The sequence below is a fragment of the Ranitomeya variabilis genome, chromosome 5, assembly GCF_051348905.1.
Source record: "Ranitomeya variabilis isolate aRanVar5 chromosome 5, aRanVar5.hap1, whole genome shotgun sequence".
Lineage (NCBI taxonomy): Eukaryota > Metazoa > Chordata > Amphibia > Anura > Dendrobatidae > Ranitomeya > Ranitomeya variabilis.
In genome coordinates this window covers 89,779,274-89,793,210 of record NC_135236.1, presented here as the reverse complement: position 1 = coordinate 89,793,210, position 13,937 = coordinate 89,779,274, and the positions used below count along the sequence as shown (strand labels likewise).

The following is a 13,937-nucleotide window of genomic DNA, read 5'->3' as shown; positions in this document are numbered from 1 at the left end:
CCTCCAGTCTAATGAAAACCTATTTTCTACTACAGAATTCATATGCACAGGATTATGTAAGTAACAAAAAGTCATCATCAATCCACAGCCAAAGTGATAATTTTAACATCTGGGGTGTGACCACTGAGATGTCCATCGATTATACCAGAATGAGGCCTTTTTGTATGAAGTGGAAGTGTGCATGCTTCACAGCCACTCCATTTAAAAGGGGAGGAAAAGTACTCTGCTCTAGTAATCGCTGGGGGTATTTAGGTGTAACACCCTCGATCTAAAAGTTATCACCTATGATGAGGATTGGCGATAACTTGCCGTTATTGGACTACTCCATTAATATAGTGTGTTACCAGTTTAGGACAATCATCCACTAGCCAGAACACATGAGCAATTATAGTAGAGGACCCAACAAAATGGCACATTACATGGCTATCCTTACTAGCACTACATAATGGCAAATGTTCCCTTTAACGCAGGAGAAATTAAGTATGTGCTGCAGTGTTTCCGCACATAGAACAGGTGATCTCGAGTAGAGTGAATTTATTCGGGTCCCCGCTTATTTTGCAAGCTATAGTGCTTGCTGAATAAGCTGCAGAGGGAACCCGGATACATGGAGCGCGCTGGCTGATCAGCACCGCAGCTGCATGTGTCGCGACTGTGTCACTGTCGCAGCACATGCATGGACAGTCCAACACACAGGCTCTCCATGCATGTGCTGTGACAGTGACACAGCTGCATTACATGTACTTGGGGCACCGATCAGCTGATCTGCCGTAGCGATCCAGGAACCCGGGTTCCCTCTGCAGCTTATATGGTAAGCGCTAATGAGTGGAGTGCTCAACTCTACGCTTGAGGTCTTTGGAGCTTCCACCCTATGATCAGATTTCATTCAGGAACTCATTTCATAAAGTAATGTCAGGTTGAACCTACAACCCAGTTTCCCAGTTTATCTGTAACAGATCAGGAGAAGCTGAACAGATTATTGATCAATAGATTTGTGGGAAAAGATTCTGCATAACTTGAAATTAATTTATTTTTTTAAATTCCTGGGTTAGGAGTTCAGTCAATGGTGGACAACCTTCCCTAAATAAAGGTGTATCTGAGATAACTCACTTTTTGAGTTACTCTTTCAATTCTGAAAGGATTTTTAACCCATACACAACGTTTACAGAATATATAGATCATAAAAGGGAAGGACTTCCAGACCAATGAAGGACATATACTTCATGGCGATTGCCGCTGGGTGTTCAGCGAACATCATAGCTGACACCCGGCTCTCACTGCCAGGAGAGGTGCCAGCACTGATCCCAGCAGTTTAACCCCCTAAATGATGCAACCAATATCAAATCACAACATTTAGAAGGCAGGGAGAGGGAGCTCTCCTCCGATTGGTGCCCCGGTGACATCATCGCGAGGGCCAGATCATTGCCATGGTGACCAGAGGTCATTTTGATGACATCCGGGTCACTGGGATAAGGCAAGCCCCTAAGGAGGGGTGTCAATGCTAGTGCACTGCAATGCTTTATACAAGAGATCAGACTGCTTTATACAAGAGATCAGACTGCTGAAAGTTAAAGTCCAATAAAAGGACTTTGTAAAAAAACAAAAAACAAACACAAAATAAGAAAATTATATACATTGTACACATAAATAAGTATTTTTATGAAAAAAAAAAAAATTAAAAAAAGTACACATATTTCAAATTTCCACATCAGGTACGTCCTGACCTAGAAAACGGTCACACTGATCAACCCAGTCAGTAAATACTGTAAAAAATAATTATAATGATGCAAAATACAATGCTTTTTCATCATACCGCCGAACAAAAAGTGGAATAAAACGCGATAAAAAAAACCAAATGGAAATAAAAATTGTATCACTGAAAATATTATCTTGTCTGGCAGAAAAGAAGCCACCATACAGCTCCATCAGTAGAAAAGTAAAAAAAGTTATAGCTCTCAGAATACAGAGATGCAAAAAAAAATAAAAAATGTTTCCATAAAATAGTGTTAATTGTGTAAAAGCGTCAAAACCTAAAACAAATGATAAAAAAATATGGTATCGCTGTAATCGTACTGACTAGAGGAATAAAGCTGCATTATCAATTTTACAACATGCAGAATGACTTTGAAAAAAAACCACCACCACAAAAAAAATCCTGAATTGTTGGTTTTAGTTCATTCCGCCACACAAAAATTGGAGAACAAAAACGATCAAAAAACGCTACGTAACTGAAAATAGTACCAAAAAAGAAGTCAAATCATCCGCAAAAAAAAAAGCCCTCACATGACTGTTGGCAGAGATATGGAAAAATTATAGCTCTCAAAATATGGAGATGCAATAATAAGCATCTATTAGTGCGTGCCAACAACCAAACATAAAAACATGGAATTTTGAGTACTCACCATAAAATCCTTTTCTCAGAGCCACACATTTGGGGACAGAGGACCATGGGTGTATGCTGCTGCCACTAGGAGGCTGAGTAAGTAAATATATAAAAATTATCTCCTCCTGTGCAGTATACACCTACCACTGGCTCCAGCCGAACCAGTTCAGTGACAAAGTAGTAGGAGATCAAAACCATCAAATACTAGTACAACATGTCAAACCGAAGAACAAACACAGCCGTCAGGCCAATAGGGTGGGTGCTGTGTCCCCCAATGAGTGGCTCGAAGAAAAGGATTTTACGTTGCGTACACAAAAATCCATGTTTCTCCTTCACCTCATTGGGGGACACAGGACCATGGGACGTCCTAAAGCAGTCCCTGGGTTGGGAAAACTGACGTAACAGACCAAACCCCACGTACCAACTGTCTAGAGATGTGCTACCGCCGCCTGCAGGATCCATCTGCCCAAGCCCGCATCTGCTGAAGCCTGAGTGTGAATGTTGTAATGCTTTGAAAATGTGTGCAGACTGGACCAAGTCGCAGCCTTGCAAACCTGTTCCACCGACGCCTGGTGCTGAATGGCCCAAGAAGCACCCACCGACCGAGTGGAGTGCACCTTAATCCCTATTGGGATAGGATTGCCTCTGACACGGTAAGAATCTTGAACAACCGAGCATATCTACCTGGCTATTGCAGACTTTGAAGCGGCTAGTCCCTTCTTGTGACCCTCAGGAAGCATGAACAACGCATTCGTCTGACGGAAAGGTGCCGTCCGTGAGACGTACCTTCTGAGACCGCTCATCAGATCCAGAGTGTGAAAAGCCCTTTCAACCCGATGTATCGGTGCGGGGCAAAAAGAGGGCAGGACAATGTCCTCGTTAAGGTGAAAGGAGACCACTTTGGGTAAGAAGGAGGGGGACGGCCTGAGAACCACCTTGTCCTGGTGGAAAATTAGAAAAGGAGCTCGACAAGACAGAGTGGCCAGCTCTGAAACTCGCCTAATTAATGTCACTGCGACAAGGAAAGCGACCTTCCATGAAAGGTGGATTAGCGAAATGTCCAGCAACGGTTCAAAAGGAGTCTCCTGTAGAACACCCAGGACCAAAGTTAAGGTCCAGGCATCCAAGGGCATTCTATAGAAAGGTACGACGTGGGAGACCCCTTGAATGAAAGTCCTCACTTGCGGCTTGAAAGCGATTCTAAGCTGGAACAAAATAGATAAAGCGGAAACCTGACCTTTGAGGGAACTAAGCACTAGACCCGAGTCCAGATCGGACTGAAGAGACTCCAATATGGTGGGGATGGAGAAGACAAGGAGAGCGACCGCGTTCTCTACATCATGCGAAAAAAGTTTTCCAGGTGCGGTGATAGATGCACACCGATACAAGAATCCAAGCACTAATCATGGTGGATACTACCTCTTTGGAGAACCCAGCAGCTTGGGTTAGGACCCAGGATTCAATAGCTATGCCATTAAACACAGGGCCCCTGAGTTCTGGTGGCAAATCAGGCCCTGGGAGAGTAAGTCAGGACGGTCGTCGACGACAAGTTGCACTAACTCTGCGTACCACCCCGCGTGGCCAGTCTGGTGCGGCCAGGATCACTGGGACCCCCCTCCGCCTTGATCTTCCGGATGACCCTCGGGAGTAACAGAAGTGGGGGAAACATGTACGGAAGACAAAACTGACGCCACGGAAGAACCAGTGTGTCCGCTCCGATGGCTTCTGGATCCCGGGACTGAGCTATGAACTCTGGCACCTTCGCGTTTAGTCTTGATGCCATCAGATCCACGTCCGAAGACCCCAAGGAATGACAAATCTGTTGTAAGACCTTCGGATGAAGAGACCACTCTCCTGAGGCGAGGCCCTGATGGCTGAGGAAGTCTGCCGCCCATTTCTCCACAGCCGGGATGTAAACTACCAAGATGACTGAGTGGTATCTCTCTGCCCAGCGGAGGATGTTTTCCACCTCGCGCATTGCCGCCCTGCTGCGGGTGCCCCCTTGGTGGTAGATATATGCCACAGCCGTGGTATTGTCCGACTGAACTTGGATGGAGCGACCCGCCAGAAGACGATGGAAACGCCGCAGGGACAACCAGATCACCAGAATCTCCAGGACGTTGATCGGAAGGCGCGATTCCCAAGGTGACCAGCGCCCCTGGGCAGTGTGGTGACATAAGACAGTTCTCCAGCTGAGGAGGCTGGCGTCGGTAGTGACAACAAGCCAATGAACAGGGAGAAACGATATCCCCTGGATGAGGAAGGACCCTAAGCATCCAGAACCTGAGCGCCTGCTTGACCCGCGGGGACAAACAGCACCGTCGGTCGAGGGAGAATGTGTTCCTGTCCCAGGCTGCCAGAAGCACATGCTGCAGAGGTGTAGCTGGGCGAAGGGAACAGCTTCCATTGCCGCCACCATCTGGGCCAAGACCCCCATTCCGAAGCGGATGGAGTCAGGATAAGGCCGACAAAATGCAGGGAGAATCACCAACCCTCGGGAAGTGTCCAGGGTCATACTTAAAAAGGATATCTGCTGAGCGAGCTGGAACAGAGGATGACTTGCTTAAGTTTATCATCCGGCCCAGGCGAGAAAGAGTATCTATTATGATGCTCACGCACTCCGCGCAGGCCAGGAAGAACGTTCCCTTGATTATAAGGTCTGTGTGGGGGGGGACTTGGAGCTTGACACGCAGATATATACATCATAAACCGGGGGTCCCGGTCTTGTGTGTGCTTGGCAAGGTAATATGCTTTGATAGTCATATACATATATATTTACTGTTTCTTGCTCTAATGGTGCATTTGCTGATTATGAGGGGATTTTGTACCCGGGTTTGAGAGACACATCATTCTGAAGTGCAGAAATTAGCATTATACTTACCATTCTATCGCACATAAAAATTATTGTAGTTCGTTCTCGGCAAATCTATGCACATAGACACTTAGTTATGCACATTGGCACTTTAGAAATTTGAAATTAAAACTGCTATATTCTCCTTGCAAAGATCTATTCAGATATATTCAGATCCTGCATAGCATTTGTTATTAAATAATCTGATATAAAATAAGTTATGCATTGAATTAGCTGTCAGCATATCAACATGTATGTCAGGATAAGTCTACGTTCACATTAGCGTTCGGCGCCGCAGCGTCGGGTGACACCGCATGCGTCATGCGCCCCTATATTTAACATGGGGGCGCATGGACATGCGTTGTGCTGCGTTTTGCGACGCATGCGTTTTTTTGGCCGCAAGCGTTGGGCGCAGGAAACGCAGCAAGTTGCATTTTTTTTTGCGTCCAACTTTCGGCCAAAAAGGACGCATGCGTCGCAAAACGCAGCGTTTTAGCGTGCGTTTTGTTGGGTTTTTGTTTGCATTGTGCGTTGCGTCGCCGACGCTGCGGCACACAACGCAAATGTGAACGTAGCCTAAGTGATTAAGCACATATAACCAGTTGTTTTCTTGGATTGGAGGTACTTGCACATTTTTGTATTATGGATGTCTTTTAAAAAAAATGAAGTTTTATTCATGAATGATAAATAAACTTTACATGTTTTGAACCAAACATTCTGTGCCCTGAATAATATTTTTGGGGGGGCCTTTTTGTTGTATCAGATCTCTGAATGTGTTCTGTTAAGATTTATATGGACTAATATGTATAAATACATCATAAACCGTTGCAATGCGTGGTGTGCCAGAAACACATCAGGCAGAGAGAGAGAGTCTCTAATTTTTAAAAATAGTTTTTTTTTAAATGTTCAAATAAAAAAAAGTTATTTTATTTAAACTGGATGGACATATGGACATGTTGGAAACTCCCCTCCTTCTTCCTTGATTATAAGGACGTCTATAGGTAAGGCAAACCGACCATGCCCCGAGTGTGCAAAATGGTCAAGACGGCCGCCATGACCTTCGTGAACACTCTGGGGGCGGTGGCGAGGCCGAAGGGCAAGGCTGTGAACTGGAAATGTTCCTCTCGCACAGCGAAGCGCAGGAACTTCTGGTGAGGGGGGAAGAATGGGATGTGAAGGTAAGCATCCAGGATGTCGATGGATGCTAGGAACCCCCCCTTCTCCATCGAGGAGATGACCGAGCAGAGGGACTCCATCCTGAAGAGCCGGACCTTGACAAATTTGTTTAGGAGTTTTAGGACCAGAATGGGCCTCACTGTTCCATCCTTCTTCGGGACCACAAATAGGTGTTCGAGTAGAACCCCTTGAACCTCTCCTTTTCTGGTACCGGAATAATGACCCCATCTTGACGAAGCAAATCGATGGCCCGGTAAAAGGACCGTGTCCGCACCTTCGCTTTGGGAGGACGAGGGGGAAAGAACCTTGCTGGAGGGAGGGAAGAAAATTCTATTTTGTATCTGGAGGACACCAGGTCCCTGACCCATTCGTCGTGAACGACAGAGAGCCAGGCATGAGGAAACCGGAGTAGAAGGCCGCCTACTCTGCTGGTGTCGACCGGATAATGCCACAAAACATTTAGGCGAGAATCTATGGGACCTGGATCCCTTAGATCTGGACTGTTTAGGTCAGCTCTTCCACGACTGGTTGGTCTTATAAGAAACCTGGGGACCTCTGTCCCCATGAGGGGAGTGCCCCGATCCAGAAGAGTTGGCTGTAGTGGACCAACCAGGATTGCTGCGAAAGAACCGGAAACGAGACTGTTGCGGGCGGCGAAAGGGTGGCTTAACTTTTTGCTGGGGGAGGAATTTACTCTGCCCACCTGTAGCGTCAGAGATAAGCTGATCCAGCTTCTCTCCAAACAAACGACCGATCTGGTAAGGCAGAGAGGTTACGGACTTTTTGGACGCAGCGTCCGCTCGCCATTCCCTGAGCCACAGTGCCTGCCTAATAGAGACAGCATTTGAGGCCACAAGCGCAGTGCAGTTAGCCGTGTTCAGAGAAGCGTGTACCAAATAATCTCCGGCCAAAGTGATCTGATTGGCCAGATCCGCTGCCTCCGGGGGAAGATCACTACCCTGTATGGTTCTGCTCAGAGTATCTGCCGAGGAGACCACTGCTTTGACTACCCACATCGCAGCGAAAGAGGGAGAGAGTGCTGAGCCCGAGGCTTCAAAAACCGAATGGGCAAGGTTCTCTATCAGACCATCCGTGGGATCTTTAATCGAGGATCTGTCTGGTAAGGATAGAAGGGATTTGGAAGCCAGATGGGATACAGGTGGATCAACCGGAGGGGATTCCGCCCACTGCTTACGCAGATCCAGCGTCTCAAGAGGCTTCTGACCTGAAAAGTGTTTGCCGGCTTCTCTCTATGCCGTCGAACTATGTCCTGAAACTCGGGGTGATTGGCAAACCCCCTGTGAGGACAATTGGTCCTTTTGAAGGACACCGCGTGATCTGGGGTGAAGGTAGAGTCCTTGTCAACCCTCAAAGTCTGGTTAACGGCCTCTATGAAACTATCCACCGTCACCTGACAATCCAGAGAATTGAGGTCGAGGGGCCAGTCAGACTTGTAGTCAGAGTCCTAATCGCTGCGAACCCCTGGTGAAGGGGAGCGAGAAACGGAGCTCACAGATGCTGAGGCGCGAGAGGACCCGGGAGACGTGCTATGGGTCTGTTTTCTAAATGCCTGTGAATTCTTTTGACTGAGAACGGCCCCTGCAGGCTGACAGTTCCAGTGTGGTGGAGGAACTCTCTTAAGAGAGGCAGACGAATGCCCCGACCCGAGGAGGGGTCTTGGAGGGACTCAATCGCTTTAGCTAGTGAAGCCATAGACTGCGACAGTGACGAAGCCCACTCAGGGGAACCTAGGTACACTGGACTTGGTAGCGGCAGAGGGCTCCTTAGCGCATTCGGGATCACAGGCCTGGCAGAGTGGAGTACTCTGTCCCCATGGCAATGAAGTCTGACAGGTGGTACATGAGGTAAAAAAACACTGTGTTTTAGTGGCCCTCTTAGATGTCTTGAAGAATGACATGGTGTACCCCAGTATGTCCTGACTCAGTGCCCCAATAGAGAGAGTGATGGCTAATCACTGGTGAAATACTACAGAAAAGGGCCAGTGGGTGTTGCAGCACAACTCTTACCCAGGTCCTGTGGCCCTGTGAGATCCTACCAGTGTTATTGATCCGGCTGGTGAAAGTATGTTCGCCGGGATGTGGTCTTGTAAGACAGAGGCGGCCGGTAACCAAAAAATGGCCACCAGGAGCAGGAAAGACAGTCTTGTTCTGAGAAAGCGCCAAGAGGGTGAGCAGCGCCGCCGGCGTGACGAGTGAGTTGGCGAAGCTTCCGGGTTGCGAAAAATTGGCAGCCAAAGGCTAAATGTTTTGGGGAAAACGCGCGCGTGCGCTACAGGAACCCCCCCCCCCCCCCCTTGCCGAGCCCGACCCGCGCACTTACCCATCCTGATCTGGAGGCCCTTTTAAGAAGCGCAGAGCTCGACTGCTCTGCCTGCAGGTCAGGTGCTGTAGCGTGGACGGTGCAGGTACCCTCCATCCACCATCCTTTTGTTAGGGATGAGGAGAGGGACCGTCCGCCTCCTTCCATCACCGCTGTTCTCTCAGTGGTGATGCAGTGGGGGCCGCTCCGACTCCATCAGTGCCTCTGTACATTCTACGGGTTAACTCCCCTGGGATGGAACAGAGCTATTGGTCCAGCGTTAGTAAGCCTGGCTGCAGAAGGGGTACATGGAGGCAACACTCCATGTTCCCATCTGTTGTTGTTGCGGGAAAATTGGTGCCCTGAAGGGACCCGTCGCACCTAGAATAGAGCTCAGGCATGTGATTGGTGCAGGAGGGGGTATGTGGAGGCGACACTCCACGTTCCCGCCTGTTGGTTGGGGGAGATCGGAACCCTGAAGGGATCCGTTGCCCATGTAATCCTTTAAAAACAAAAATCTTAAAAGGTGAAATATAGATTAAAAAAAAAAAATAATAATTGTGGTCTGAATAGCAGACCCATGTGCCTCTTACAGACACTAAACATGAACAGGTTCGGCTGGAGTCAATGGTAGGGGTATACTGCAGAGGAGGAGAAGTTAATTTTTATATATTCACTAAGGCTAGTTTCACATTTCCGTCTATATGCGCAGCATATCATCTGCAACCGCATGCAAAAATGCATGCAAACGCAGCGTTTTTTTTATCTGCATCAGCTTACGCATGACGACAAAAAAAATGCAGCGTTTGAATGCGTTTTTTATGTGCATACGTTCGATATTTCACCAGGAGGGCGTGTCTCAAAACAGTTCCTGGACATGCGCAGTCCGAAGTACGCGTACGCATGCGTTCCCATAGACAGCAATGCGTTTTTTAATGCACTCATCCACATATTTGACTGATTTTTGACGCTTCCAAAAATGCAACATGTAGCTTTCGCCGCGCCCCGGGAAAAACGCATGCGTACGCATACAAACGCATGTCCATGTGTACACCATGTTAAAGATAGGTATGCATGACGCATGCGACGCATCTACCCTATGATCTGGCGGTGTTCATCTTTTTAGGCATGCATAAAATTGCGATCTGACACAGTTTTGTGCACTTCTGAAAAGGACACCTCTGAACAGAGGCCAGATATAGTCCAGAGTAACTTCATTATTGTAAATGAACCGATCCGGCGTGTCATCTGAATTATGTAATTGGGAGATTTAGATGTAAACCTCATTGTAAGTGCTCAGATTAGAGTGCCGAAAAAATGTGATCCCAAATGTTACACAAAATGTTCCCAAAAAAAGCTTCAAATCAATCCACAAACAAGCAAGTCTCCACTCATGTCTGTCATTGGTTAACAGAAATATAGGGGGCTTCCATGTTACTGGTTGTAAAAAGGATCTGGAAAAGCACTACTGATCCTCATCCCCAAAAGAAATGCATCAAATTCTGCACTCTGAAATCCAAATGCCCCCCTCCCTTCTGAGCCCCAGTGTGCCTAAACCACATTTAGCGTGCACATGTTTGGCATTTCTGTAATGATGATAGCCTGCCTAATTTACGGGTGTGTGTCTCCAGAAGAATGAGCTGCTGACAACAACGTACTGCTGACTACAACGGCAGATTTGCAATTTTCACTCAGCAACATACACTGCTGCTTATTTCTGGACAACCCCCATTCTATTTCTATTAGCCCTTAGAAAGACTTGGGGCTAAAATATTTTAGTATCAAAAATGTAATTATTCCTTCTTCATTGCCCAATGATATACAATTCTGTAAGGCAGAAGTGGTGTCAACATGCCCACTGCACCCCTAGATGAATTCATTGGGGGGTAACTCCCCCTTCATGTAAAATAAGCTCTGGAGGCAGAGTTATCTTCCAGGCACCTTCCACCTCAGAGCCTGGAAGAGGTAATTTATATAAAGTGATAAAAGATGATTTCTCAGCAAACAACACATCTGATATGAGCCACACAGGTAGGACTGTTTTCAGCAGTCTATATCCTGTATGCCCATATTAATAATTTAGAAAGCTCAAACGTGGTGACAGACTCCCTTTAAGCATACTTCAAAACTATTGTTCTTGGAAGCACAACGTCCTGTGTAAGCAGGACACGTTCTGCTGAGAACCATGGCAGCCTAAGTATGCTGAATGACCTATTACAGATCGTTCATGGCGCATTATTTACCGTAGTCTGCCTGTGTTCACAGGCTGTTAAATGACCATCGATTGGTACATATTTAGCAATCAGTCATTGTTTAGTGGAGATGGTTTGTTCAACTAAATGGATCAGCTCCCAGGACAAAAGAAAATAGCGAATAAAGATTTTAAAAAGAATAAAAACAAATATTATATTATAATTATATTATTATAATTATATTCTAATATAATATATTATATTATATATAAATAATATTATATATATTTTATTATTATTATTATTTTTCTTTTAATTTTCACATCATTGGGGAATACAGCAAAGGAATTTTGGTGAATACAAAAATCCAATTCACATATGTAATTATCCTAAACAAGACAATGTAAACCATATCATGATACAAAACTAACCTTGGCCAAGCAAGAGAGCTGTGACTGCCAGAATCTGTGTCTCCGTGATGTGGGAAATATGGAATTTGTGGGTCCTGATGGGGCAATAAGAATGAGTGGGGAACCTGGAAGCTTACTCTATTTAGAAACGAGACAAAAAAAACATACCATAATATACCATATTTACCACAAAAAAATCCAACAATAGAAAAGGAAAATACAACAGCAGCAAGTTAACTTACAGGTTTGTTATGAGACAACACTCCAACTGCAGGGTCCCATGGTCTCTTCAACAGCAAAGATAATGCTTCTGCGCTAGCGCCTCCTGCCCTAACAGTGGAGGCCAGGAGCATGCGGTCAATAAGAGCAGGGATCTGAAGGGTATACAAAAGGACAAAATAAACAGCACATGCCCACAAACCACCATTGTTTTACAAATGTCCTACTACATAGGAAAACACAACAATGGACAGTTTTTAAGTCTACACAGCCAACAAATCAGTTACCTTTCCTTTCAATGTCTGTAATGCATCAAGATAAGCGGCTAGTAAGGGCAAGCTCAGAGTTTCCACGAGGGTAGTATGCAGCCACTGAACCAATTTTGTATCCCAACCTACTGAGGCCAAAGATTGTCGTACACGACGAGCACATTTATCCACGGCAATCCTTCTAAGTACTGGCTCATTAACTGCCTGTAAAGTGATAATACAAGAATATGATTCTATTCTCATTAATAGTTTACAATGTAATATCTGAGCATGGATATTAGGATTCAGTATAAAAATAACACTTACACCATCGTTAGCGAGCCTAGCCAGACGGTCAAATTGTAGAGCTTTCAAAATCTTATTGAAAAGCTTATTCTGAGAAGTAGTCCAGCCAGTTCTAAAAAGAAGCCACGAACAAGGTATTAGATAATTCTATTTTCCACACATTATCCAGAGCCGCTACTTAAAGGGAACCTGTCACCCCCCCCAGGCGTTTGAAACTAAAAGAGCCACCTTGTGCAGCAGTAATGCTGCATTCTGACAAGGTGGCTCTTTTAGACATTGGTGCTGTAACTGCAGAAATAATCCGTTTTGTAATTTGTCCCAAATACCTTTCTTCAGTCCTGGAGGCAGGCGTTTCCCCCCCTGCTGCAGACGCCACACAGACGTCACTCAAGTCTTCTTGGCGCCGCCTCCTCAGCGCTGTTTTGAAATCAGCCGGCGCCTGCGCTCTTGTCATGCCTTGGGCAGTGAGCGCTGCCCGTCCTCTGTCCTCATATGCAGTCTAGCTGACTGCTCCTGTGTGGCCGCCATGCCTGGAAATCCCAGCCCCGCAGTGTGAATAAATCAGAAGACACTGCGGCAATCCTTCTAAAATTATGTGTCGGGATGAACTGCAGTCTGAAGAAACACAGCTCCTGAGATCTGTGTCTCAACTGTCAGGAGTAAAATCATAAGCACATACAGTGCCTACAAGTAGTATTCAACCTCCTGCAGATTTAGCAGGTTTAATAAGATGCAAATAAGTTAGAGCCTTCAAACTTCAAACAAGAGCAGGATTTATTAACAGATGCATAAATCTTACAAACCAAAAAGTTTTGTTGCTCAGTTAAATTTTTATAAATTTTAAATATAAAAGTGTGGGTCAATTGTTATTCAACCCCTAGGTTTAATATTTTGTGGAATAACCTTTGTTTGCAATTACAGCTAATAATCGTCTTTTATAAGACCTGATCAGGCCGGCACAGGTCTCTGGAGTTATCTTGGCCCACTCCTCCATGCAGATCTTCTCCAAGTTATCTAGGTTCTTTGGGTGTCTCATGTGGACTTTAATCTTGAGCTCCTTCCACAAGTTTTCAATTGGGTTAAGGTCAGGAGACTGACTAGGCCACTGCAACACCTTGATTTTTTGCCTCTTGAACCAGGCCTTGGTTTTCTTGGCTGTGTGCTTTGGGTCGTTGTCTTGTTGGAAGATGAAATGACGACCCATCTTAAGATCCTTGATGGAGGAGCGGAGGTTCTTGGCCAAAATCTCCAGGTAGGCCGTGCTATCCATCTTCCCATGGATGCGGACCAGATGGCCAGGCCCCTTGGCTGAGAAACAGCCCCACAGCATGATGCTGCCACCACCATGCTTGACTGTAGGGATGGTATTCTTGGGGTCGTATGCAGTGCCATCCAGTCTCCAAACGTCACGTGTGTGGTTGGCACCAAAGATCTCGATCTTGGTCTCATCAGACCAGAGAACCTTGAACCAGTCAGTCTGAGTCCTCCAAGTGATCATGAGCAAACTATAGACGAGCCTTGACATGACGCTTTGAAAGTAAAGGTACCTTACAGGCTCATCTGGAACGGAGACCATTGCGGTGGAGTACGTTACTTATGGTATTGACTGAAACCAATGTCCCCACTGCCATGAGATCTTCCCGGAGCTCCTTCCTTGTTGTCCTTGGGTTAGCCTTGACTCTTCGGACAAGCCTGGCCTCGGCACGGGAGGAAACGTTCAAAGGCTGTCCAGGCCGTGGAAGGCTAACAGTAGTTCCATAAGCCTTCCACTTCCGGATGATGCTCCCAACAGTGGAGACAGGTAGGCCCAACTCCTTGGAAAGGGTTTTGTACCCC

General features: G+C 46.1%; 1 protein-coding gene across 2 annotated transcripts in view; it reads right to left on the bottom strand.

Annotated features, from left to right (window-relative positions):
- KANSL3 (KAT8 regulatory NSL complex subunit 3) overlaps positions 1-13,937 on the bottom strand; it is a 130,882-nt gene that overhangs the window by 98,629 nt on the left and 18,316 nt on the right. For both annotated transcript variants that reach the window (XM_077262905.1, XM_077262906.1), the window contains exons 4-7: positions 12,123-12,213; positions 11,835-12,020; positions 11,571-11,702; positions 11,350-11,466 (exon numbers count right to left, since the gene is read on the bottom strand). In XM_077262905.1, the coding sequence (XP_077119020.1) occupies positions 11,350-11,466; positions 11,571-11,702; positions 11,835-12,020; positions 12,123-12,213 (526 nt within the window). The remainder of the gene's footprint in view (positions 1-11,349; positions 11,467-11,570; positions 11,703-11,834; positions 12,021-12,122; positions 12,214-13,937) is intronic.